The 23,323-nt window shown below is 41.0% G+C and overlaps 2 protein-coding genes across 2 annotated transcripts; one reads left to right on the top strand and one right to left on the bottom strand.

Annotated features, from left to right (window-relative positions):
• Nucleotides 1-193: 193 nt before the first annotated feature.
• RSAD2 (radical S-adenosyl methionine domain containing 2) lies at nt 194-8,269 on the bottom strand. Its single transcript, XM_069011542.1, has 6 exons — nt 7,743-8,269; nt 7,398-7,559; nt 6,696-6,925; nt 5,733-5,882; nt 4,037-4,069; nt 194-3,469 (listed from the first exon to the last, which is right to left on the bottom strand). Exons 1-6 carry the CDS (start codon nt 8,071-8,073, stop codon nt 3,305-3,307), a joined length of 1,071 nt encoding a protein of 356 aa, XP_068867643.1. The 5' UTR covers nt 8,074-8,269; the 3' UTR covers nt 194-3,304.
• Nucleotides 8,101-22,846, top strand: CMPK2 (cytidine/uridine monophosphate kinase 2). The gene is made up of 7 exons (XM_069008399.1): nt 8,101-8,209; nt 9,470-9,557; nt 14,514-15,105; nt 15,450-15,564; nt 16,378-16,579; nt 17,732-17,965; nt 20,856-22,846. Exons 1-7 carry the CDS (start codon nt 8,101-8,103, stop codon nt 20,974-20,976), a joined length of 1,461 nt encoding a protein of 486 aa, XP_068864500.1. The 3' UTR covers nt 20,977-22,846.
• The last annotated feature ends 477 nt before the right edge of the window (nt 22,847-23,323 follow it).

The raw sequence follows: 23,323 nt of genomic DNA, 5'->3' as shown, positions 1-23,323 counted from the left end.
CTTTCATCACGAGGAGAATCACCACCATTGTTCTCCGTTTCAGCCTAGATGCTGCCCTTGGCACCGTGCAAGCAGCCCCCCCCCCTCCCCAAATACAGACTAAATGCATCCAGAATTACAGATCTCTTGTGAATGCAGCCACACATTCTGCGAGTATGGCTTATATTACAAAAAAAACCCAAAACAGACAAACTTAGGAAAATAGAAACATTTATTGACATGTACAACACACTCTTGAAATACTTAGCACTAATTATTTGACACTATTACTCCAAAATTCACCATTTGTAACATTCAAATATATCAGCATCCTTCACACGGAAAAAGAGGGCATCCTAAAGTGCATCTTAAGTGACAATTTTACTCATTAGTTTAGGTATAGTCACAATTTTATCAAAGTCATTATCTCAAACACTCATTCTCTACAAATTTTTTACTATATTAACCATATAATGTTAGTAGGATACAGTGTTAGTTCCTAATTCCGCTTGTTTAGCAAGTGCTTAGCTGCAATACTATGATATTACACACAAATATACAATTAAGCATATCTGTGTTTATAAGACTTAAATTTAATCCTGACTTTTCAGGATCATGGCATATCTGTAATCCCTAAGCCTGGGAGTAACCTTGTTGAATTCAGTTTTATTTTTCTAGTCCCATACTGAAAGGTAGCCCCTACTACATAATTAAAGCCTAAAGTCCACTTTTGGTCCAATATGAACTGTGTTTATAATTTTTTAAAAATAAACTAGATTAATCAACTGCAGCCAAATTTTTGTTGTTTTACACAACAATAAATTTTGTGTATAAAAATGCCAATAGCTGTTCATTAACTTAAATAACTCTCAGTCAAACTGTGTAATGTCAGATTCTTCATTTCCGATTTACACAACTCGCATTTCCTTTGAAAAAGAGTATCACACAGAGCATAAACTTTTTATTAATTATGTCAAGAGGTGATGTAAAATCCCTAATATTTTAAGAAGGTAAGAATGTAGAATCTTCTAACAAAAGCCATCTTAAATGTCTGTCCATTATTTACTGGATTTTGACATTTTTAGCTCCTTGTTTCTCCTGCAGCTTCCTCCATAGGCATAGAGAAAGCAAAAGAATAGCCATTTACAGGGTAAAATGCAAAGCAAAGAATGTCAGGATTTCTGGATCTGAACAGGAGTTTGTGTACCTCACATCTGAGTGCTGTGCTACAGCTGGCATTTTCTGCAGAAGCTGCAAGGTGGTAGATTTTTGGTACATTGATGCACTAAATCTTTCCCCATGCTGGGACTGAGCCAGAAGCAGAGGAAAATGCTTCTTTTCTATCAGTGTGGTGTAGGTACTGGGGAAGAGACTAGATTTAATATTTGAGCAGGGGAAGTCAAACCCCAGTTACATAAATTTGCACTGCCCATAGAGCCAGGCAGAATTCCAGCCAAGGTCAGTGAAACAGCTGCCAGAAGACTGTGGGGTTACTGTGTGTGGGCCACATTTTAAATGTCACTTTGTATTAATACAAGAAAAAAAAATACTCAAATGTCAGTGTCTAGGAAGTGTTGTGATTGCAAAATGCAAAATAAAATGGGACAAAAGAGCACCACTGAGTATACTTACAGTTAGGATAGTAGAAATAGAAACTGAAGGAATTATAAATGGAAACATTTTCACAGTGCATTCAGAGTAGCACTTTCCTTTACACAGAAGTAGCAGCTCCTACTTAAGCATTTTCGCCTTCAACTTTGAAGATGCATTAGGTGAATACAAAACATTTCTCTCAAAAACCTCTTAAAAATCAACAAACATTTCCAAAAAATTGAAAGAAGGTGTCACTTTCTCTACATGGTACATTTAATGCATGCTGGCTCCCAACTGCTGCAAATATTTAAATGTGTGAGACAGCCCAGACATTGAGTTTAGTGGACAGGACGAATGAGTAGCACTGTCTCACTTCTGCTCTGTGCAGTGCTTATCCCCATGCCCTTCAGATAGAGGGAGGATGGGACTAGTTAAATTTGAAAAACCTCAATTATAAAGCCATAACAATTTCCAGAAAACCAGGAATGAGGGCAGTATATTAGATGATTTTTCAGTTTTGGGGGATTTTTCTTATTTTTTTTGTATTTTATATTGATGCTACCTGCTCTTAAAATCATAAGCGGCTCTCACAAAACCCAATTAGTTTCATTTAATGTCTGCAGCTTTGTAACCAGCAAGCTAATTAGTTACTGAGACAAGCAACTTTTAAAACAAGGTTGTTTGATATATGAACTTTGTTGTTTGTAATTCCATGGCTTAGCAAAAAAAAAGCTAGTATGCAACAGAAGTTATATGTAGGTTGTTCTACATGGTATTAATTAGTTTGAGAAGGAATCTTCATCAGAACTGTATGCACACAGAGAGAATATAGTTAAAAATAATAAGTCAATATTTACAAATGAAAGGAAAATGGAGAAATTAATTGATAAAATGAAAACAATGTTTCACTGTAAATATTTGTTAGAACCAATGACATTGACAGTCTGAAATATGATGTTTTTTGTCATTAGGTAAAATGTACTTCTAGGTTTTAGGACACACAAATACAATATTTTTTCATGACTAAAAATATGTTTTCACAGAAAATTACATCCCCCAACATTTTTGCAAATATCGTGTATATATAGAGGAGAGGGAGAAGATGATGTTACAGTTAAATCTTAAAGAATGAAAAGTGACATTTTTTTCACATTGATTTCCTTTTAAATACATGGTTACTTAATGATTCCTAGATTCTGACCCTCTATTACCCCTGAAAAAGGCAGAGGGTGCTTCCAGAGGCCTGCCAGCTGGCCCCTGTGTGATCTACTGAGGAACTGCAATCCATCTTTCCCTAAGAAACAGGCAGAATGCATTCCCGTATAAGAATTTTGACTTCTCTATCATTACAGCTGTTTATAATGAATTAGAGATTGGGGTGTTTTTTGGTTTATTATCTGGCATGCACACTCATGTAGTATTTTATAAACATTTCCTACATGACATTATGTTAACAGTTTTCATTTAAGTCCTTTGCGCAATGGACTAGAAAGTTTATTTCAGAGATCTGTTCATGTGAAAGTTCTGAAAGTATTTGGTCATGTTTAAGAAAATAATAGACAACATAGTCTGCTTTTAAAAAACATGTAACATGTCCACATATAGAGTTATACTGAACATCAGTCTGTGTAAAATACCAAGTGTAGTTAAAAGCATTAGATACAAGTATACACTCACCTATAAATATACACCTATTTTTACAGAATGCACTGCCCTAACTCAGTATATTGAGTCACCAGTCCAGTTTCATGTCAGCTTTACTCCATACATACTTTCCTCCTCTTCTTAGGAACATCTTCTCATCAAATCCACTGAATTTTATAGCTGCTTCTACACCAACATCCAGGATAGATTTGGAAGGCTCTTTCCGTCCATTTCTACAGTTTAGAAAACGCATCTGGAACATCAATATGCAAGATGATAAGATGTTAGAAAGTCAATTTGTACAAGCTTAATTTTTCTACAGACTTAAGCAAGTTGCACTGCAATTCCACAAAAGTCTTTGTAAGTGCATGAAGAGGTTCACTCTAGTCCTTATAAGGCTTAAAAACTCGTGGTTAGACGTGACCTATCTTAGCAGGAACAAAACAGTATCATAATTCATGAGATTAAACGTTGGCTCTTCAGTTACATGTAAACTAAGTGGGCACTTTGAAACTTAACTTTCAGGGCAAGTTCTGTATTTTTGTATTACAGAAAAAAAAAAGCAAAGATGTCCTGCAAAAATAGACATCTACACTTTAAGATTTGTGATGCAATGATTATGCATGAAAGCTGATGGCAACTTCTCCTTAGGTCATACTATATTATAGTTCACAATATGTCTGATGGGAATAAATCACATCTGTTCCTTGTACTACATGGTAAAATTGTTTTATAGAATGCAGAGTAAATTTAACTGGTCATCACTGTTGTATACATACATATATTAGCATACAAATACCACGTATCAAAAAAGACTTACATATTCATCCAGAATGAGGTACGAATCCCTCATCTGTAATAGATCAAAAGGAAAAACTAAATTAATATACAAATCAAAATTCCATTATAGTGAAAAACGAGGGACAAAACAAACAACTATTCATTCAAAGTCTGATACAAATCTTTGAAACAGTTGCTGTATCACCACTGTTTCAGTGAGCTTTGATGAAATTTATAGAAGTAAATTGCAGAATTGCTAGAATAACTTTATGTATGAATAAACTAGTAATTCTTGGAATATGACCTGTCCAGTGTCTAATTGAAATGTAGGTGTCCAACTGGATAAAGGTGTTTTAAATAATATCCAAGTTTTCTATTAACTTCTATACCAGAAGAACTTAGAGTTTTGCATGCTGGAATGATTATGCCATTTTCCAAACAAACGACATGACAATTTAAACTGGAGTATTTAATTATTACCCCACCAGAAAAAGGTGTTCTCCCAGCTCAAAGATAAAAAAGCTCTCAGGTCTGCACCAAGAAATAGGCCAACAGCTGAAATAAGACAGGTTTGCTTAGCTAAATGGGCATCTCCTAAGTGATCCTCCTTAAAATTCTCTGGGTAGCTGGAGCTTGCTGCTGTGTAGAACAGGAAATCTGATCAGTTTGGTGTCCATCTTTCACACAGGTTTACCAGAAATCAGAAAGAGTCTTCTGGAAGCAAACCTACCATGGGAAGGCTTTTTTGTAGGACTTCTATTATGAAAAAATAAAAGTAGAAACAGTTCTGGGTTCTCATCTTTACCCTTTCTCTGATGAGTGCTCCCTCCCACCAAAAGCCTTGAATGCTAACTGCACAGTACCACTTTTATGTCTTACATAGCAAAGGCAACCCAGTCTGCTCACTTGAGCTCTCCATACATTAAGAAGTGAACTGTAAATGGAGTCTTAATCTGTAGAGAGGAAAAGGAACGCAAATGGAAGATTTAAGGCACTCCTGAACTTGATTCAACTTGCTATTTCCTCACTTAGTTCATAAACTTTCTGAATGATGAGTCTTCTTACTCTTCTCATCCCATGTTTAGGGTCTGTAGGCATTTACAAAATGGCCAGAGCTCCACCCTTAGGCACTTTTACTTTAGTGTGGCTAATGTAAGCTGGATGGCAGCTGATCAAGTTAACTGGTAGGCTCTGCAGGAGCACAAAGAGTCTTCTCCTGAATAAAGAGCCTAAGTGTGCAATCCAAAGGAGTTCAGACAGAAAATGTTAGAAATGTAACTTTATTGTGAGCGGGATTACCCAAAACCACTAAATATATTGCTGGCTGCAATGCTGTCTTACTTCATGTAGGTTGATGACACTGGCATAATGTAACATCATAGTGAATTTCTGTCAGGAAACAATACTTAGAGTATAAACTGTGTTTGCATTAACTTTGAACCTTTTCAGGATCTTGTGCCCAAGTCAGGAAGAGTACTCCTACTGGTGTCCACAGGACTGGAATCAATGGGTTTTTACTGTTTTGCTAATAACTTTGTTGTCAATGAAAATCCTAAAGAAAATTAAAACTCTTGGCTTCCATCATAACAAAACCAGTTGCTGATAAAGTTGTACTGCACCTCTTCTACGCTACCTTTAATAGGAAAAATACTAATTGCCATGAAGGTTTCTTGTTCCTTTCAAATATTTTAACATTATTTAAAAACAAAGTTATAAAAGGACAGTTTAATTTTTACCTTCTGATTAGATTCAGGTACCAAACAGGAGACATCTTTGTGGCGATCCAGGAATCGATCAAAATCTTCATCACTGATAACAAATTTTTCTGCTTCTCGTAGAGCATCCTCTCCACTGTTCTCTCCTTCGATAAGCAGGCACTGGAATACCTGAACACAGAAAACACCTGGTTAAGACTTTATGTTTTCACTTGCCTTGAGGATAACAGTCTCAGTAGCAATGTCTTTAACTTTTCTGTCAGTGGAGTCACACTGACACAATTTGTGATAACCGAATACTACACAAAGGGCATGGTGCAGATTTATTTTTTGTAAATTAACATTACAGAGTTTTAAATGTTATAAATGATGATTTTCCTTACCATCTGAGATTTCACTTACAGTGTGTTTTGGTTTGTTTTTTTTTCCTGAGTAATTCAGTGTGTAAAAAAAATTGCATGAAGCAAATATTGAGAAATTATTCCACAAGTTCTCCCATATTTATGTCACATAATCTCTACCCATTTTCAGAGTTATTTCTAGTAAAAAATCATGTGTGTACAGTAACCTCTAATGCTCTATAAGAGAAAATTAATATACACTTACATCTTGCTAACAATACATTGACTTTAATGTTCAGTAAGTTTTGCTAATTTTCTCTACACCATAATATATTTTCACATGTTAAAGGCTTTCTGTATTAATTTTAATATAATAAAACAACCTAGATCTACACACACTGAAACAGCAATTTTCTATACATAACACAACCCAAAGAAGATTCTTGATCTACTGGGTTCCATTTAAGTGCAGAAAGAGAGAGAACCTGTCTCAGCACTATGCAACATTGACAAGAAGGCTCCTAACACCAGCCTGAGCTGGAACTAAAGATAAGACTCAGGTAAAATCGAGGTTCAGACAACTCCAGGACTTCATTATTACTTTTCTTTGAACAGGAAACCTGTGGTAACACTACTTTCTTACCTTCCAGCGCACAGGGTTGAGTGCCTTGATCTGCTCATTCATATCTTCCTCAACATTAAATCTGTTGATGACTGAATTTATTTTAAAAGCAACAGCATACTCTCGGCACCACTGTCTCAGTTTATGCAGATTTTCTACGTGGTTCTTCTTTCCTTGACGACGGCCAATTAAAATGTTGACATCCTCATCAAAACTATCACATGAAATTGCCAGAATATCTAAATATTCACCTGAAAACAAGTTTTAAAAATTGATTAATATCTAGTCCCTCAGCTAAAAGCTGTCAGGACTCTGCTCACTTTCACTTCCTTATCATCTGTCACGAAACGCCATGTAAATACAGTTCTGTGGAGTCATCCCATCAACCACAAAAGCCACATCAACAGCAGCTTCAAAACATAGTTTGTGTGTGTGTGTGTGTGTGTGTGTGTGTGTGTGTGTGTGTGTCCCCAGCATTATGGAGACAGGCGGAACTATTGTTTTGTTACACCATTATACCAAAAAGTTTTTTGGTGTAATGCCTATATTCACAACAGATAATCAACACTGTTTCACTGGTATTTACATTTGGTTTGCATTTACTATAAGTGAACCACTAAGAAACCATCTCCCACTTGCCCCCAAGCCCATCTATGGGTGAGGCTGCCCCATGGAGGCTCCCCAGCCCTGTCAGTGCAGCTGTGCCCACTGCTCTCTCCTTACCATACTTCTCGAACCACTGCTTTCTGATCAGGCTGCCATTGCTAACGATGCTGACACTTGGGAGATCCAACTCCTGCTTGCAAAACTGGACCAGTTTGCCTACAAATTCGCCTCTGTCCTGAAGAAACGGTTCTCCTCCCGAGAAATTGATTTTCTCCATTCCTAGAGAAGGACCAAAGTAAGGTGCTGTGAACTTCTGCTGCCCATCGCCTGCTCCTGCTAAATGCTATCAGTGTCCCACGGCAGAGGGACAGGGACATCCCCGGGATAACTTTTTCGACGGCACTTGGTCCTGCGGGGTCCTCCCTTCCCGGTTCCCTCCGGCCGCCCCTCCTCTGGACTCACCTGCCTCCTTGAGCATCGCCAGCCCTCGCTTGGCTTCCTCCAGGGGCAGCACGAAGGAGGTCTTGGCCGTATGGAAGCAGAAGCCGCACTTGTAGTTGCACTGCCGGGTGAAGTGGTAATTGACGCTGGTGGGTGTCGGGGCCGCGTCCTCCCATTCCCGCTCCCGCTCCGGCCGGGGGTCCGAGTCCCGCCAGCCGGGCAGGGACAGGGACAGGGGCAGGGACAGGGACAGGGGAGCCAGGCTCCAGCACAGCGCGCCCAGGCGCCCCCGCAGCGCCGCCAGCACCGCCCGCCCGACGGACAGCAGCCGGCCCAGCACGGCCAGTTGCATGGTTCGGCTCGGCTCGGACCCGATGGGATGCGCTGCCGTTCACTTGGACCCGCCTGGACACGGTTCGACTGGACTTGGTTCGGCTGGTCTCGGTTCGGTTCAGTCCGACCCGGCTCGGCTCGCAGGCTGCAGAGAGGTGCCGGCGCTCCGCATTTAAATGCGCGGTGACCGCCTCCCCTCCGCGCCCGTCCCTCCCCGCCGCGCCGGACCGCGGGGGAACCGCTCGGTTTCGTTTTCCGTTCTCGCAGAAACGAAACTTGGCACCGAGCCGCGGGCGCGATGTTTTCCTTCTCCCTCCCCGCCCCACGCGTGACCCCAGTGTCCCTAGCCCCAGAGCCGCTTCTCGTCCACGGCCACCGCGGAACCCGCCGACTGCCCGGGGCTGGGAGCAAGTTTGAACACCTCTGGCTTTGAGCGGGTCTGGCATCCAGGACCCCTTTTGGTGTATGAGGTCCCAGTGACTTTGTCTCTTGTGGTTAAACTCATGAAGCATGGGGAAAACTGAGCTTGTATAACTGCACTGCACCCTTGGCAGGCAGTCAGGAGCTTCTGTAAGTTTAAACAATTTTGCATGGAAGACCAATCCAAGTTAGGAAGTCTGATGACTTCAAATACATGAAAAGAAAATAATTGCAGGTTCTGTAATTCTTGGTCTCCAATAAAGCACCTCGAGCAAAGCTACTGCACCAAGTTGAGCATATGGTTAGCCTTAACAGCAGGAACAGTTGGCAGCCTGAGGTGAGACATTGGTGGCTGCCCACTCATGGTAACACCAGAAAGGACCAGGACCAAACTGCCAGTTTCCAAATTCCTCAATTCCTTGGTAGCACAACAGGTATTGCTGGAGAAGGAGCCCCTCCATCATAACACCAGTTGCTGTCTTCAGTCCTCCAGTGCGTCCAGATGCACCAACAGGTTTGTCATGAATTTTCAGCCTCACTCTGTCTTCAGCCAGCCTGTCCTCACTCTTGTGTGGGCTGTTTAATGTTGCCACTGCTGCCAAGGTACAGAGTGGTACTCAAATCTTAACACCTTCCAACTGCATGTTGTCAATGGCCTAAAATGGAGCTTCCCTCATTTCCATTGGCCAGTCAGAACTGCTGATGTAGCCAAGCAGTCTTTTCCTCATGTTGCCTTCTTTTTATTTCCCTTTTCTTCACCCTTTGAAAAAAAGGGGTGGAACTATTTTCATCCTGTTTGCAAATTTTCATGGAAAACAAAACCTGGTTGTGAATAAGAAGTGTTAATTATGCCTGTCATTGGCTATCTTCAAATTCCTTTCATCCTTCCCTCACTTTCCTGGAGATGATCTACTGGCTGAATAATGTCTGGATCAGCAAAAACCAGTTTGAACAGTTTTTACTGTTTGAACAGTTTTTATTGTCATCTCTATCAGCTGTTTCTTGCTGGAGCAGGTTCATGCCAGTAGGGAAGGATGAGAGACTTCTTGCTGTGTCTGGCTCCAGTAGTGCCACCTCACAAAGGTATTGCTGCAGCATGATGGGAAACATCTCCCTTCTGAGGCTTTCCAAAATGGTCTCAGAGGTTGTCAGCAGAGATTACTCCAGCAGGAGTTAACCATGTGCCCTTCCAGTTCTTTGAGGTTTATGTAAGACACAAGCTTAAGGATAAAAGCAGGATATTCTAATAAATAAAGAGTTTGTTGATCACAAACTTCAAAATATAATTGGAAAGGGAGGTGGACAAGATAATGCAAATTTAAACTGGAAACTGGCATTGAAGTTGTGCATTGGTAGGGTCAATGTTTCAATTAATTTGGAGAAGTCTTGACATACCCTGTTTCCTCCTCACTCCATATATCCCTTCTGTTGCATGGTAAGAATCCTATTCCATTTCTTATCTTCTCTGTCCCCAGTTCAAATTCCTTTCTTTCCCCATTCATGTCTCTTGTTCACGTCAAGTTGAGCCAATGCAGGTGTAGAAACTACAACCTTTTTCTCTTCTTTGAGGTGAAAACCTTATTACTAGCCCTGAGCTTGTTGCCTAGTACCTCAGCTGGCTAGAAAAATTAAGTTCAAAATACTTAATCTCCAAAGTCAGTAAAGAATCCTTGATGATTATCAATTTCTCTCAACACAAGACTTACATCCAATACCCAAACACTCCAAAAACATGTCATAAAAATATTGCTCAATGAATCAGAAAACTAAAGCATTAGCATGTTTGGGCTGTTTTTTCATTGAAATCACAGATCTCTGTTTCAAGGAACAAAACATGCAGGGAACTTTGCACCCAAGCGTACCCAAAACTTTGTAATTCTATCAGTGCTTTCTTAGAAAATGGAAATTAAAGTTCTTTTTATTTTTTGCCTCAACTAATTATGTTTTCAGATGATACTCTCTGCATTACTAAAGAGCCTCACAAAGTAAACCCAGACCAGGATGTGCCCCCTGCATATGTACAAGTCCCAGCAGCATCAAGAAAGACATTCACATTTTACATCCCAAACTCTTAGCTCACAGGCTCTATGGGGAGACCTACAAGAAAACACAAGTGTGCATTTTTATGCACAGGCTTTGAATCTACATGAAATATTGCAAGCAAGAACTGTAATGAATTTTTCTGTCCTGATGCCTTCTGAAAGAGTCTCAGAAAAGCATAAATGTTCTTCGAAAATTGTAGGAAGTATGATTTCTTCCTCTAGCTTCCTATAGAAATCATCTTACAGTGGCCTGAGGGAGTCCCAGTACTAAAAATGTTTCAGTTCTCCAAGTCTGCATCTAAAAACCCTTTAAAGATTAATAGAATTTTTCAAAAATGATTGAATAATGTTATTAATGGTGCACTAGATAATAAAGAAGTACACAACTAGGATGGAAGAATCCAAATGGATAAACATACATAATACTCTTGTGCTTAGTTGCTAGGAAAGCAAAACTTTTAAAACAACCATATAATATTTATCTAATTAATGTAATTTTATATTTTAAATAAATATATTGCTTTTTCCTGTGTGACTGTTTGGCAGTTTCAGTCAAACAGTTTTTACTAGGGAAACCAAAGTACTGATCCAAGCCAGTAATATAAAAATGTTAAAGGAGGAGTCATATCACGTCACCTGGGAGGACTAGAAATGGTCCTAGGACAACCAGGCAAGTCATTCAATGGCAGATGTAATTTTTAGCATTTGATGAATGTATTACTTCTTGCTCTAGTCTCAGCTGGAAATTATTTCTTTCTCATTGCATCTGCAGCACTATAAATGGGATTCTGTCAAGGACCTTGTACTTAGAGTGACTCATCTCTCCTTTGGATGCAGAAATCTGATGGGAAATTACCAAACAGAAAGCTAAAACTCACATGCAATTAAGTTATGAAAGACATATGAAACACACAATATAAATATAGATACAGATTAGGCATATTTGAAAGAAGTCCACCACGGGCCCTTAGTAGTGTACATGTGATTTCCCATTCAGAAAGTATTTTAAAAGGTGGTTTCTATGATCTAGAACAAGATTAGAGAATTGTGGAATGATAGAATACCAGGTTGGGAGGGACTGAAAGGATCTGACGATCCTTTCTTGACAAAAGTATGTTGCAAGAAGGATCCTTCTGTGTCCTTTCCACAGCCTTCCCCAAACATCTGGCAGTGGTCACTGTCACGGGCAGAAGAGGAATCTCTCCTGGCCTGGCACTATACTGACATTGGTGTTCTTATGGACTTATCTCCAAACCTTTTTCTTTACTAGAGGGCCCTTTAGTGATATTCTTGAAAGTTTATTCTGCATTAAAAGAGCAGTTTTATTTGCATGTATTCTATGTACCTATAAATTTTATGGGCCTTCAACTTAAGTTTTTCCTGCCTGTGTATGACACAGCTGTTTACAGGACTGTACACTTAGATATATTTTTAAGTTACAGGCTAATCAATTTTCAGTTGTTTTTTTTTTTTCCTCTTTTTCTACCTTGTGTGGATCAGAATTTTTTGAATATTCGTATGGCCTTTTGTTGTCTCTGTATCTCTTCCTTATAGCTCTACGTAAGCACAGTGGACACTCAAAAATGTGAAAATGCTCCTGAGCAGTGTTTTGTACATAATTAGCATATTTGTTCTTCAACACTGCTTCATATTATACAGAGGACAAAATTATAAAGGTCCTTGTAAAGAGACTGAAAAATGCTTACTATAAGTTACTTTCAAAACTGAGTCATACGCCCCCACTGATTTTAAATACAACAAAATATCTTGGGCATAAAAGACAACTCTTTTTTCCTATATTTTTACTTGAATCCTGCAAGACAGTACTTTTAAGTAATTAGGCAGGAGAACAGGCATCACATGCCTATTATAAATGATCTCCTAAGCCTATTATAAATGAAGGAATCACCACCAGCTTGCCTCAGGAATAGTTGTAACAAGGTTATATCAAGGCAGTGAGACGTGAATAGGGAAAATGAAAGTAAGTGCTTTCCATTTGTTCAGAGAGTGGAAAGGCTACACTAGCAAAAACGAACAAACAAAAAAAAAAGATCAACAACAAAAACCAACCAGAAGAGAAAGAAGCCAAGGGGTCAGTGAGGGAAATGAGGTCAATGAGAGAAATGACCAGCTTTACAAGTGAAATGAAATGAAACTTGGCTTCAAGTCAGCTGGACCTCAAGCAAACAAATGATCAGAAAAGTGGCAGATAAGTTTCAGTATGGGTAAAGGTGAGGCAGTGCAGATCTGAAAGAGTCATTGAAACCTTGTGTACCTGATGCTGAGCTCAGCAGTGGCACTTGTGCTGACGATGGAGATCTTAGTCACTGTTGCTACTCCTCTGAAATCAGTGGCTCTGTGGGAGGCAGCAGAGAAAAAAGTCAAAGCTTAGAATCACTCAGAAACAAGGTAGATTGCATTACTCTGCCAGTCTGTGAAACTTTGGTAAGTGTAACCAAATTCCAGCTTGTGGTCCAGTTCAGGTCTCCACATCTTGGCAGGACCTTATAGAGTTAAACAAGTTATCCTTGTGTCTAAATGATCAAGGGGATGAAGCAGCTGCCTTGCAAGGGATGGAGGCTGTCATTTGTGGCATGAAAAGCTGAAGGGGAAATCTGAGTGATGTTTAAAAAATCCTGTAGGTAATAAATAAACTGAATGTTGAACTGTTATTCACCAAAAGCAGTAATATTATTAGAAGGGTCACTTGCTGAAGTAAGTAGGATGTGAGTTTAAAACTTAGAAAAGTTTTTATGCAACAGTTGCATTTCTGGAATTGGAGACCACAGGGGTTTGTGGAGGTAGATTCTATCACAGAGTCAAAACCAGATTTAGGTAACTCCATAAGCAAGGGTCCATGACAGGTGATGAAAGGGAAAGATGAGGATGTACTGTTTAAAATTCCTAATTTGGTGAATGTGGATGCTGGAGGAGCACAGGGACTAGGAGAAGGGACCACAGATAAGCCAGGCATATGTACAGCATGTCATTCTGACGGACAAAATATTGGCTGAGAAGAGCCCCTACTCTTAATCAGTGCATATTATTATGGTCTTAAAACTATCTATTGGCTTCCTGTATAATGAACCGTGTTTTACCCTGTGTCTTCTGGTATCCATACCCAATGCCATAGCTATATGTTTGAGTGATGTGGAATGGTGCTGGAGTTCTCAGGTATGAAACAGCCTTAAAAAAACCCAAATGAATTTTGATACATGATGCTGAGACTGTACTGAAGAGCTTCCAAGGCTACATTTCCAGTTCCAACCCAGCCTTCCACCAGCTTCTTCGGGATGGGCAGTTTCCAACTAGTACAGATGATTTGCAACTGTTACTGCCTATGAGCTGCTCCCTGCAGTTACGCTAAGCAAAAGCTATTTGTGCAGGTGTTTGAAATGACCAGAGGAAGACAAGTTTCCAAGGAATTTCTTGTAGAGTATAATAGCTTGTAGAGTATATTTGTTCAGAAAATGCATCAGAAGTTTAACTTTAGATATCTCTAAGTGGCAGTTTTTCAACTATTGAAAAAGAGGAAAAGTTTTCTACAGAGATGCAGGTTCTCCAGCATTTTAAGCTACATCTTCTGAAAAGTCAAAAACTACATTTTGGGCAGTGTTACTCATAGCAGCTGTCATGAGACTCGGTGCTATGGCTGTTTTCAGTGCTTCTGGTTGCTGCCTCTGAGCTGATGAAAGCTGAAATTGGCCACTGCAAAGTTATGAAAACAGGCTTGTTAACGTCCGGTTTGCTCCCAAAATTCTTCAGTTTGTTTATGGCTTATTTGCAATTTTGGGCCAGTCTCAAGCAGCGGAGCATATTTGCACTTCTGGGGGTTTTTTGTTTCTCTTTTTTTTTTTTTTCTTTTTTAAATTTTTTTTTCTTTCTTTTTTTAGGAGATCACCAGGATTCAGCCACGAGAACCCGTGGGAATATGACCCTTTTTTGCTGGCGGGCGGGACCTTACATCCCATGATTGCTGGCGCCCATCCCCGCACAGAGCCATTCCCCGCGGGACCGAGCCCGTTCATCCCGGTGCCACTGACGCAGGGCGGGGAAGGCAGAAGGACGTTCAGAGGAGCCGCTCCTTGCTCCGGGCTGGACCCCGGAGACCGGCGCTTTCCCGGACGGCCGGGCCAGTTTCGTTTCCCGCTGGCTCCTCCTCCGCCTCCGCCCGCCTCTCTCCTCCCTGCTGCTGCTGGCCCCGGGCTCCCGGCTCCCTGCCCCCGGCTCCCTGCCCCCGGCTCCCTGCCCCCGGCTCCCGGCTCCCTGCCCCGGGCTCCCGGCTCCCGGCTCCCTGCCCCGGGCTCCCTGCCCCGGGCTCCCGGCTCCCTGCTCCCGGTTCCCGGCTCCCTGCCCCGGGCTCCCGGCTCCCTGCCCCGGGCTCCCGGCTCCCTGCTCCCGGCTCCCTGCTCCCGGCTCCCTGCCCCGGGCTCCCGGCTCCCTGCCCCCGGCTCCCGGCTCTCTGCCCCCGGCTCCCGGCTCCGGGCCCGGCGATGCTGCGGCGCTGCGCCCCGGGGTCACCGGGCCCCCGGCCCGCGGTCCGCGCCCTGCCGCCTTCCGCCAGCGCCCTCCGCCAGCGCCTGCGCCAGGTCAGCACCGCGGCCGCGGGGCCGACGTTCGGCTCTTCAGCGCCGTGCGACGGGCGGGTGCCAAGGGGACGAGGGGTAATCGTTCCAAACGAAGGGAGGGCAGATTCTGACCAGATGTAAGGAAGAAGTTTTTAACGGTGAGGGTGGCGAAACACTGGCGCAGGTTGCCCAGAGAGGTGATGGATGTCCCATCTCTTGCCGTTCCAGGTCAGATTGGACAGGGCTCTGAGAGACCTGATCTAGTTTAGGATGTCCCAGTGCACTGCATGGGGGTTGGACTGGATGGTCTTTAAAGGTCCCTTCCGACCCAGGACATTCTGTGATTCCATGATCTCTCCTTGCAGTGTGCGGGACGGATCCCAGAGGCTGAAGCAGTACTCGACCTGCTGGAGAAATGTCCAGAGCACCAAAAAAAAGGAGGTTTTCCCGTCATAGTTTTTGAGGGGCTGGATGCCACAGGTAAGAGCAATGTATGGTTGAAGAACTACAGATGAGAAATTGTTGAAAAGAGCAACTGCTATGGTTTTTGTTCAGGAAAAAGGCTTAAAAATAAAATAATAATAAAAAAACCAGCCTGGATTCCTGTGACAGATAAGGAGTTAGTAATTATAAATGCCAATCTCCCTTACTTGTAAAAGATTAGTGTATGTTAATTTACATTCAGTGGTTTGATTCCTTACCTATGTAAATGAAAGAATACAGAGTGGAGTACTGAAAGTTAAATTTCTTGTGCAGATGATGAAACATATTTTTACTGGAGAGTTTTTAAATAAATGAACTAAAATAGTGGTAGTCTGGGAAACTGACAGCAGTTTGTCTAAGGGAGAAATACTACTTGCCTCTGAATAGCTTTGCTTTCTGACTTGTCAGTTGAAGAGAATTGAAAATCTCCATAAAAAGAAAGAACTGGATGACCAGCATGACAACATTAACATAAATTGCGACCTTGAAAAATATTATAAATGAATATGTAGGGTAATTGCCATGACTATACAGAGAAATTGCCATGCAGTTAATGCATTTAAGGGAGTGAAGGCTAAGAGTTGGTGAAAGGAAGTAGTGGAAGGCCCAGAGAGCAGGAAGGGGAGTAATAATTCCTTCAACCAGACTCAGAATCATTTTCCACTGGAAACTTTATGACAAGATACTCAGGTTACATATTCAGATGTCAGAACCTGTGCTCCACGTGAACAGACAGGAGCGTTTTTCAGTTTTTAAAACTCAGGTGTATCTGGTAAATAATATAACAAATCTTTCCTTCTGTAAATGTAGGCAAAACCACAGTGACCCAGGCTGTTAAGGACACCCTGAATGGTGTTCTGCTGCGGTCCCCACCAGCTTGCATCAGCCAATGGAGGACGGTATTTGATGATGAGCCAACACTCATTAAAAGAGCATTTTATGCTGCGGGCAACTACATTCTGGCTTCAGAGATAGCAAAAGCATCCACTCAGGCACCTGTGATCATAGACAGGTTTGTGTACTTAAGAAGCCCTCTTATATCAGTGCCATCACACAGTTGTTCAGTGTTACAAGCAGTCAGTGATTGTGTTTCTTCAGGGGTTTTGTTTTGGGTTTTTTTGTAGCTTATTTTGGGTTTTTTTGGAAGCACTCTGCAGAGAGTCAGATAAACATTATGTCTTCTAAAGAGTAACACTTATGATAACATAAAAATAGGGAACTTCAGTCAGTGTAATACTCCTAACTAGCTTTAGGACACAAGAAAGTTCTTACATCTTCAGTTAGGAATAGTGGAGGCACAGATTGTGCATCCTGAGCTAAAACTGTTTTGTGACAAACCAGAGGAAACTGTGGGCTGCTGGTCAGGGCTGTCTCTAAGACGTGTCTGAGATATGGGTGGATTGGAATGACTGAGTTTTAGGGAGACTCACTCTTTGTGAATGTAAAGCCCACTATGCTTCCCACTTTTTTGGGTTTGTTTGCGTTATTTCTGGTTTTCACTAACTATGTAGGCAGCTTACAATATTACTTTTAATAAAAAGTCTAGATGCACTTTGAACCCTCTGGCTTATTTCAGTAGGTGTACTGTAACTTCCTGCTGCAATACACACACACACACACACACACACAAAGTTGTTTGCATGTGAGTGCTATTTTCAACCAGCCTCAAATCCACTGAAATCTATCAAACACAGTGCCTTGTAGTGGTGAGAATGTTAAAGAAAGTGAAATTAGTAGCATTAGTAATGTCTGTGTTCATTCACATGTTTGTGAAGACTGCATGTTCTCTACCAAATCTGTTTCTTGAAGTAGGATAGGAGCCACAAAAAAGGGGACTCAGAGTAAAGTATTTTGAGATATAGTGTATCTCTTCTTTGACCTGTCTCAATATATGAGGAGACTTTCTTTTGACAGGAGTATCTGGAACAGTCTTTGCATAATGTTTTAATTAACAGTTCACATTAGCTCTGAATAGTGCACTGAGCAATATCATTGTTAAGAAATAATGGATAGCACAGAACTGTTGGTTTTCTCTTCAAAGCCATGGTGTCACCTATCTCATCATTATTGACTTGTTGTTATAGTGGCAACTGTCTCCTACATTACTGAAGAATTAGTGTCCTCTTTAAAATTTCTCTCCCTCCATTTGGTGTTTTCCTGACAGATATTGGCACAGCACAGCTGCCTATACAATTGCTACTGAAACAAGTGGGGAAGTCCAGGATCTTCCACCAGCTCAAGATGAAGTGTACCAGTGGCCTGAAGATCTGCTTAAACCTGATCTTGTTCTTCTCCTGACTGTTGACCCTGACGAACGAGTCCGGAGACTTCAGCATCGGGGGCTGCAGAAAACAAAGGAGGAAGCTGAGTTGGAAGCTAACAATTTGTTTCGCCAAAGGTACCCTTTAATGGGGAATACGAGGCTGGAGGCAATCTTGGCTCCTGTAGGAACAATAACAAATGTGCCTCTCACATTATTGGGATAAGAATTTCCTTTGTATAAGCTTTTGGTTTGGTTTTTTTTTGGAAAGGATTCATGGCTGACAGGGAGAGTAAATTCTGTCACATCTAATTGAAACTGTTTGAAAGATGCAGATGTAGAATTTAATTGTCCTGTAAAGAAGCTTTGAGTTCAAATACTTCTATTTTGCTTTGCTGCTTTTATTTGAGCACCTTTCTTAGTGAGGTCATGAAGGAGATAGACCTAAAAGTTCCAGGACTAGGAGGCAAGAAGTTGAAACACACAGCTTCCCCAGGAAATTCTGGAATTGAGCTCCAGATTAAGAGAATAAAATTTAAATGTCCTCTTGTAGATTTCTTTAGTTATGCAAAGTGTCTCAGGTACCAGTATAGTCAATACATTCAGTGGAGCCTTCAAAGGGATTCACCTCGCCACTCATTTGGAGCTCAGTGATCTAAACTTCAGTATCTAAAGCCTTTTGATATGAGAGTGACAGATGTGATGCAGAACCTGTGGAGACTTTCTGGGCTAGGAACTGGAAGCTAAATGAGATAGTCCAGAGCATCTCAAGCAGTACTAGGTGCATTAACTTAAGCAACTGAATGTCACCCTAGATATCCTACTTTAGAGGGTGGCTGAATTGCTGTCTAGGCTCTGCCAATGTATTGATTAGATTGTCTTTGTTTAAGGTGGAAACTTAAATACCCAGTGTTTGTGTAGATACCTCAGCAGAGACACCTGAATATTGGTTTCCATATCTACAAGCAAGGCTGAAATCTACCTCTAGGGTTTTAAATTTCTGGTGATGATATACCTTAAAAATAGTCACTGGCAACAGCCAACATGGCTTTACAAAGGGGAGATTTTGCCTGACCAATTCAACATTGGTGGATAGGGCAGAGCAACTGACAAAGCCTACTTGGACTTCTGCAAAGTGTTTGACAATGTCCCACATGACATCCTCATCTTCAAATTGGAGAGATGTGGATTTGGTTGATGGACCATTCAGTGGATGAAGAACTGGCTGCATGGCAGCACACAAAGAGTTGTGGTCAATGGCTTATTGTCCACATGGGAAACAGCGACAAGTGGTGTCCCCTGAGGTCGCTATTGGGGCTGATACTATTCAGCATCTTTTTGGTGACATGGACAGTGGAAGCAAGTGCACCCTCAGCAGATTTGCTGACAGCACCAAGCTGTGTGGTGCAGTGGACATGCTGGAGGGAAGGGATGCCATCCAGAGGAACCTGGACAGGCTTGAGAGGTGGGCCTGTGCAAACCTCATGAAGTTCAACAAAGGGAAGGACAGTGTCCTACATCTGGGTTGTGGCAATCCCAAGCACATCTACAGGTTGGACGGAGAAGTGATTGAGAGCACCCTGCAGAGAAAGATTTGGGGGTGCTGGTTGATACACCATCAAAAGCCAGCAGGTTGAAGGAGGGGATTCTCCTCCTATACATTGCTCTTGTGAGGCCCCACCTGGAGTGCTGAGTCCAGTTTTGGTGTCCCCAACATAGGAAGGACATGGAACTGTTGGAGCAAGTTCAGAGGAGGGTCACAAAGTTGATAAGAGAACTGGAGCACCTCCTCTACAAAGACAGACTGAGAAAGTTGGGGCTGTTCAGCCTGGAGAAGAGAAGGTTGAGTGGACACCCCATAGCAATCTTCCAGTATCTGAAGGGGCCTACAGGGAAGCCAGAGAGGGACTCTTCACCAGGAACTGTAGAGATAGAACAAGGAGTAATTGATACCGATGGAAAGAGGGGAAATTTAGGTTAGCTATTAGGAAGAAATTTTAAACTGTGAGGGTTGTGAGATACTGAAACAGGTTGCCCAGAGATGCTGTGGATGTCCCAACTCTGGCAGTGTTCAGAGTCAGGTTGCATAAGGCCCTGAGCAACCTGGTCTGGTGGGAGGTGTCTCTGCCCATGGTAGGGGGGTTGGGACTAGATGATCTTTAGAGTCCATTCCATAGAAACATTCTATGATTCTATGATTCTGTGATTGCCTAATTTTGACAGAAACTTTGTGGACACAGAGCTCATATAGAGGGACCTGCAGAGGGATGAGTTAGCTAGGGGACACACTGCCATTTAAGAAGCTTTTATGTTTTAATTCTGTTACTTATTCTTGTCAGAAAGCCCTTAGTTATTTCTACCTGTTAATTATGTCAATCTAAATATGAGAACATCCAGAATCTTCATTGATTTGTCTTGTGACTTCCATCCTGAATGGCATTATGGGAACATAGAAAATAATATTCACATCCATATTCACACCCTCAAAGACAAAATGTGAGAGTTCTGCATTATGCTTATAGCCTAAGTGAGGAGGTTTTCATCCTGTATTTCATCCTTTTATTTATCCAGTTAGTTGATCAGAGGAAGAAGTTGAATGATATGTCAACTCTGTAATCCAGTGAGTCAAAGCTGAGATCAGTCAATGAGCACACCTACACAATGCAATGCCAAATAGTTCAGAGATACCTTAGCAGAAACTGAAAAAAATTAACTCAGGTGCTAGAAGCAGACTGTCCACTCTACTGCTATACCAGACTGTATACAGTGATAAGCCTTTATGCCATGCCATGTTAAAATGGCTGGAGCTTTGGGAATCAATGTCAAGGAAACGATATGCTTTGAGATTTACATTGTAATAGTTACTAATGGTTTATTGCTCTTTGCAGTAGATTTCATTCTTAGCTTCACATTAGATTTTCTATCCTCTGTCTCTGCAGTGCAAGCACTGTCTTCTGAGACTGATGACTAATGCCATTTCATATGCCTGCATTTTGAAGTTTAATTTCTCTTGTTTTGTTTTAAATAGAGTTGAAGAGTCATACAGAAGGATGGTGAATCCTGCATGCCAAGAGGTTGATGCCAGCCCCTCCAAAGAAGAGGTTCTCAAGACAGTGCTACAACTAATTAAGAAACACTGTGCTTTTTGAAAGCAACTTTTGTGTAGTGGCACTTAAAAGATACTTTTTATTGCCCCACTGGTTTTGGTACCTGGAAATGCACAGTGATGCATTTTGCCTCACAGAAATACTGAATACTATTTTATTCTATCACCAGTAATCTGTGCAGGTTATCTGTTTTGCAGTTGCTACTGTACTTTTCTGTATAAGGCAAAATGCTACTCACATCATTCAGCATGGTTAGTAAAGAAACAAACATCCTACTGTCATGTACAAAGTACCTCAGAGTGCTCTCTGACACCAGGACATTTTGAGATGCTCTCATGATCCATCTTCATCACCAGGAAAACCTGTTCCTGAATCTATTGTGTACCAAAATTTGCTGGACTGCACCAGGAGCATTAGATGCCCAAGGAGATGCTGAAATATCATCAGCACTAAAACAATAAAATGACATTTTATTGTAATTAAATGTCATAACATTTAGGAACAGAAAATCCAGTGGCCCAGTGCTGTTTTTTTGGAATAGAGGATGAGCAGCTGTTGCTGTGATGGGCATCTTGGAAAAAAACATGTTGTAAATGAGTGCCAGTAAACACGAAGGGCTCTAAGTAATAAAGTCCAAGCCTGTTTATATATGCAACTGAAATATCAATTATTTTCAGAGGGAAACCAGACAATACCAGCAAATGAGAAACAGAGACGTGAGGGGAACCTGAAATTAAAAACTTATAAATGATCACTAAAATATTTTTTACAAAAACTTTCTCTGTCCTATTAATATTTTTAATGTGAACTAGTGTTCTTTTGAGAGAATGAGAAATGAAAAACTGCAGAAATTCTGAGCAATGGCAATGATTGCACCTTTTCACTTTTCTTTCTTGAGTGGGTGTTTGCACAGGTTGAACGTGGAAGCAGGCTACATCAAGACTTCAGGTCTGCAAAGGCTTATTTTTTACATACATTAGTTTCACTATTGTAACTCCTAAGTATAAAACTAAACTTATGGATAAGCCTTTGTGAGGTCAGAAATTAAGCTGCAGTTTCAGAAAAAAAACCAAACTAAAATGTAAATTTGACTTAAAACACTTTTATTTACTTTCCTGTTTTAAGCAAGTGCAATTATCAATGAATCTATCTTCTAAATAAAAATTTACTCAGTACTGTAATTCCTATATCCAGTCTGTATATACACGGTGATAGAAAGAAAAACTTCTAAAATACATTTTATTCATACACTGTTTAATGGTCTTGAGTATATGCTATTAATATATTATATAATTTATACATTCTATAAATTTATAAATCCTAGAAATAGATGCTGTTGTGTTTTGTGTATTACTTGTATTTCAGCAGCCTTTGGATTTGCCATACATGCAGACTGAAAATGCACACTTGTAGGTGCTCCAATTATTTTAGAAATTATAAAGCATTCATGTATTCAGTCCTGGATAGAGGAAATTCTCATCCAGAAGACACCACTGCATAGGAATGATCAGGGTGCAAATAAGTGCCTGTCCTAAACATTGTGTAGGTAAAAGATAACTGGGCCTGAGAAGCTCCACCTGGCCTTTTCTCCTTATGCAAATGTTGTAATGTATTTGAACCCTGTTAGTGTGCCCCAGCCAAACCATCTTCAGTTATTCTTATCAGAGCCCTCAGGAATTCATCAAGGTTACTGAAATGCAAACTGCACTAAACTGGGAAAGAAGAAGCTGAGAAGCAGAATACCAAGACAGCAAGAAATAGATAAAGAAGGACTGTGCTGCACTGGACTAGAACCAGTCACATTTTCTGAAAAGTGCATGCAGAGCACGTGGACAAGGTAGAGGGGCCAATCAAGTAGTGCATGATCACGTGTACAGTGGTTGCAAAATGCATAAGTAGAGTGTAGTGTAAACAATAAATGGCTTCTGTGAAATCATATTGACTCGCTGTTCAGTAGTCCTGAGCTCCCGCATGCAAACTTGCACATGAAGCCAGACTTTCTGGGTTTTGATGCTGAGTTCTTACAAGTGTAGCTTTGTGTTTGAAATGGTGCTGATACTGTATATACCTGCAAAAATTGACATCAGACATTGTCAATTACACACGTGTAGAATATATTCATAGTCTAAGTTTTTCTATAACCCAAAGCTACTGCTGCAGACTAGGAGAACAACAGAGAAAGATAGACAAAACCAACATTCCCTTTCTCACATCTTTGTTAGAATTAAAAGTCTGCAAGAAGCTGTGTGCCATGTGCAGGATATTAATGTGTGGAATCACTCCCATGCTTCCCACTTCTGTGGCATTTCTGCCAGATTTTTGTCCACAGTGTCTAAAAGGACTGCACTTTTACATTTAGAACAAATCACAGAATCACAGAAAGTCTTAG

This window comes from Aphelocoma coerulescens, chromosome 3 (genome assembly GCF_041296385.1).
Source record: "Aphelocoma coerulescens isolate FSJ_1873_10779 chromosome 3, UR_Acoe_1.0, whole genome shotgun sequence".
Taxonomy (NCBI): Eukaryota; Metazoa; Chordata; class Aves; order Passeriformes; family Corvidae; genus Aphelocoma; species Aphelocoma coerulescens.
This window is presented reverse-complemented; position numbering and strand designations above follow the sequence as displayed.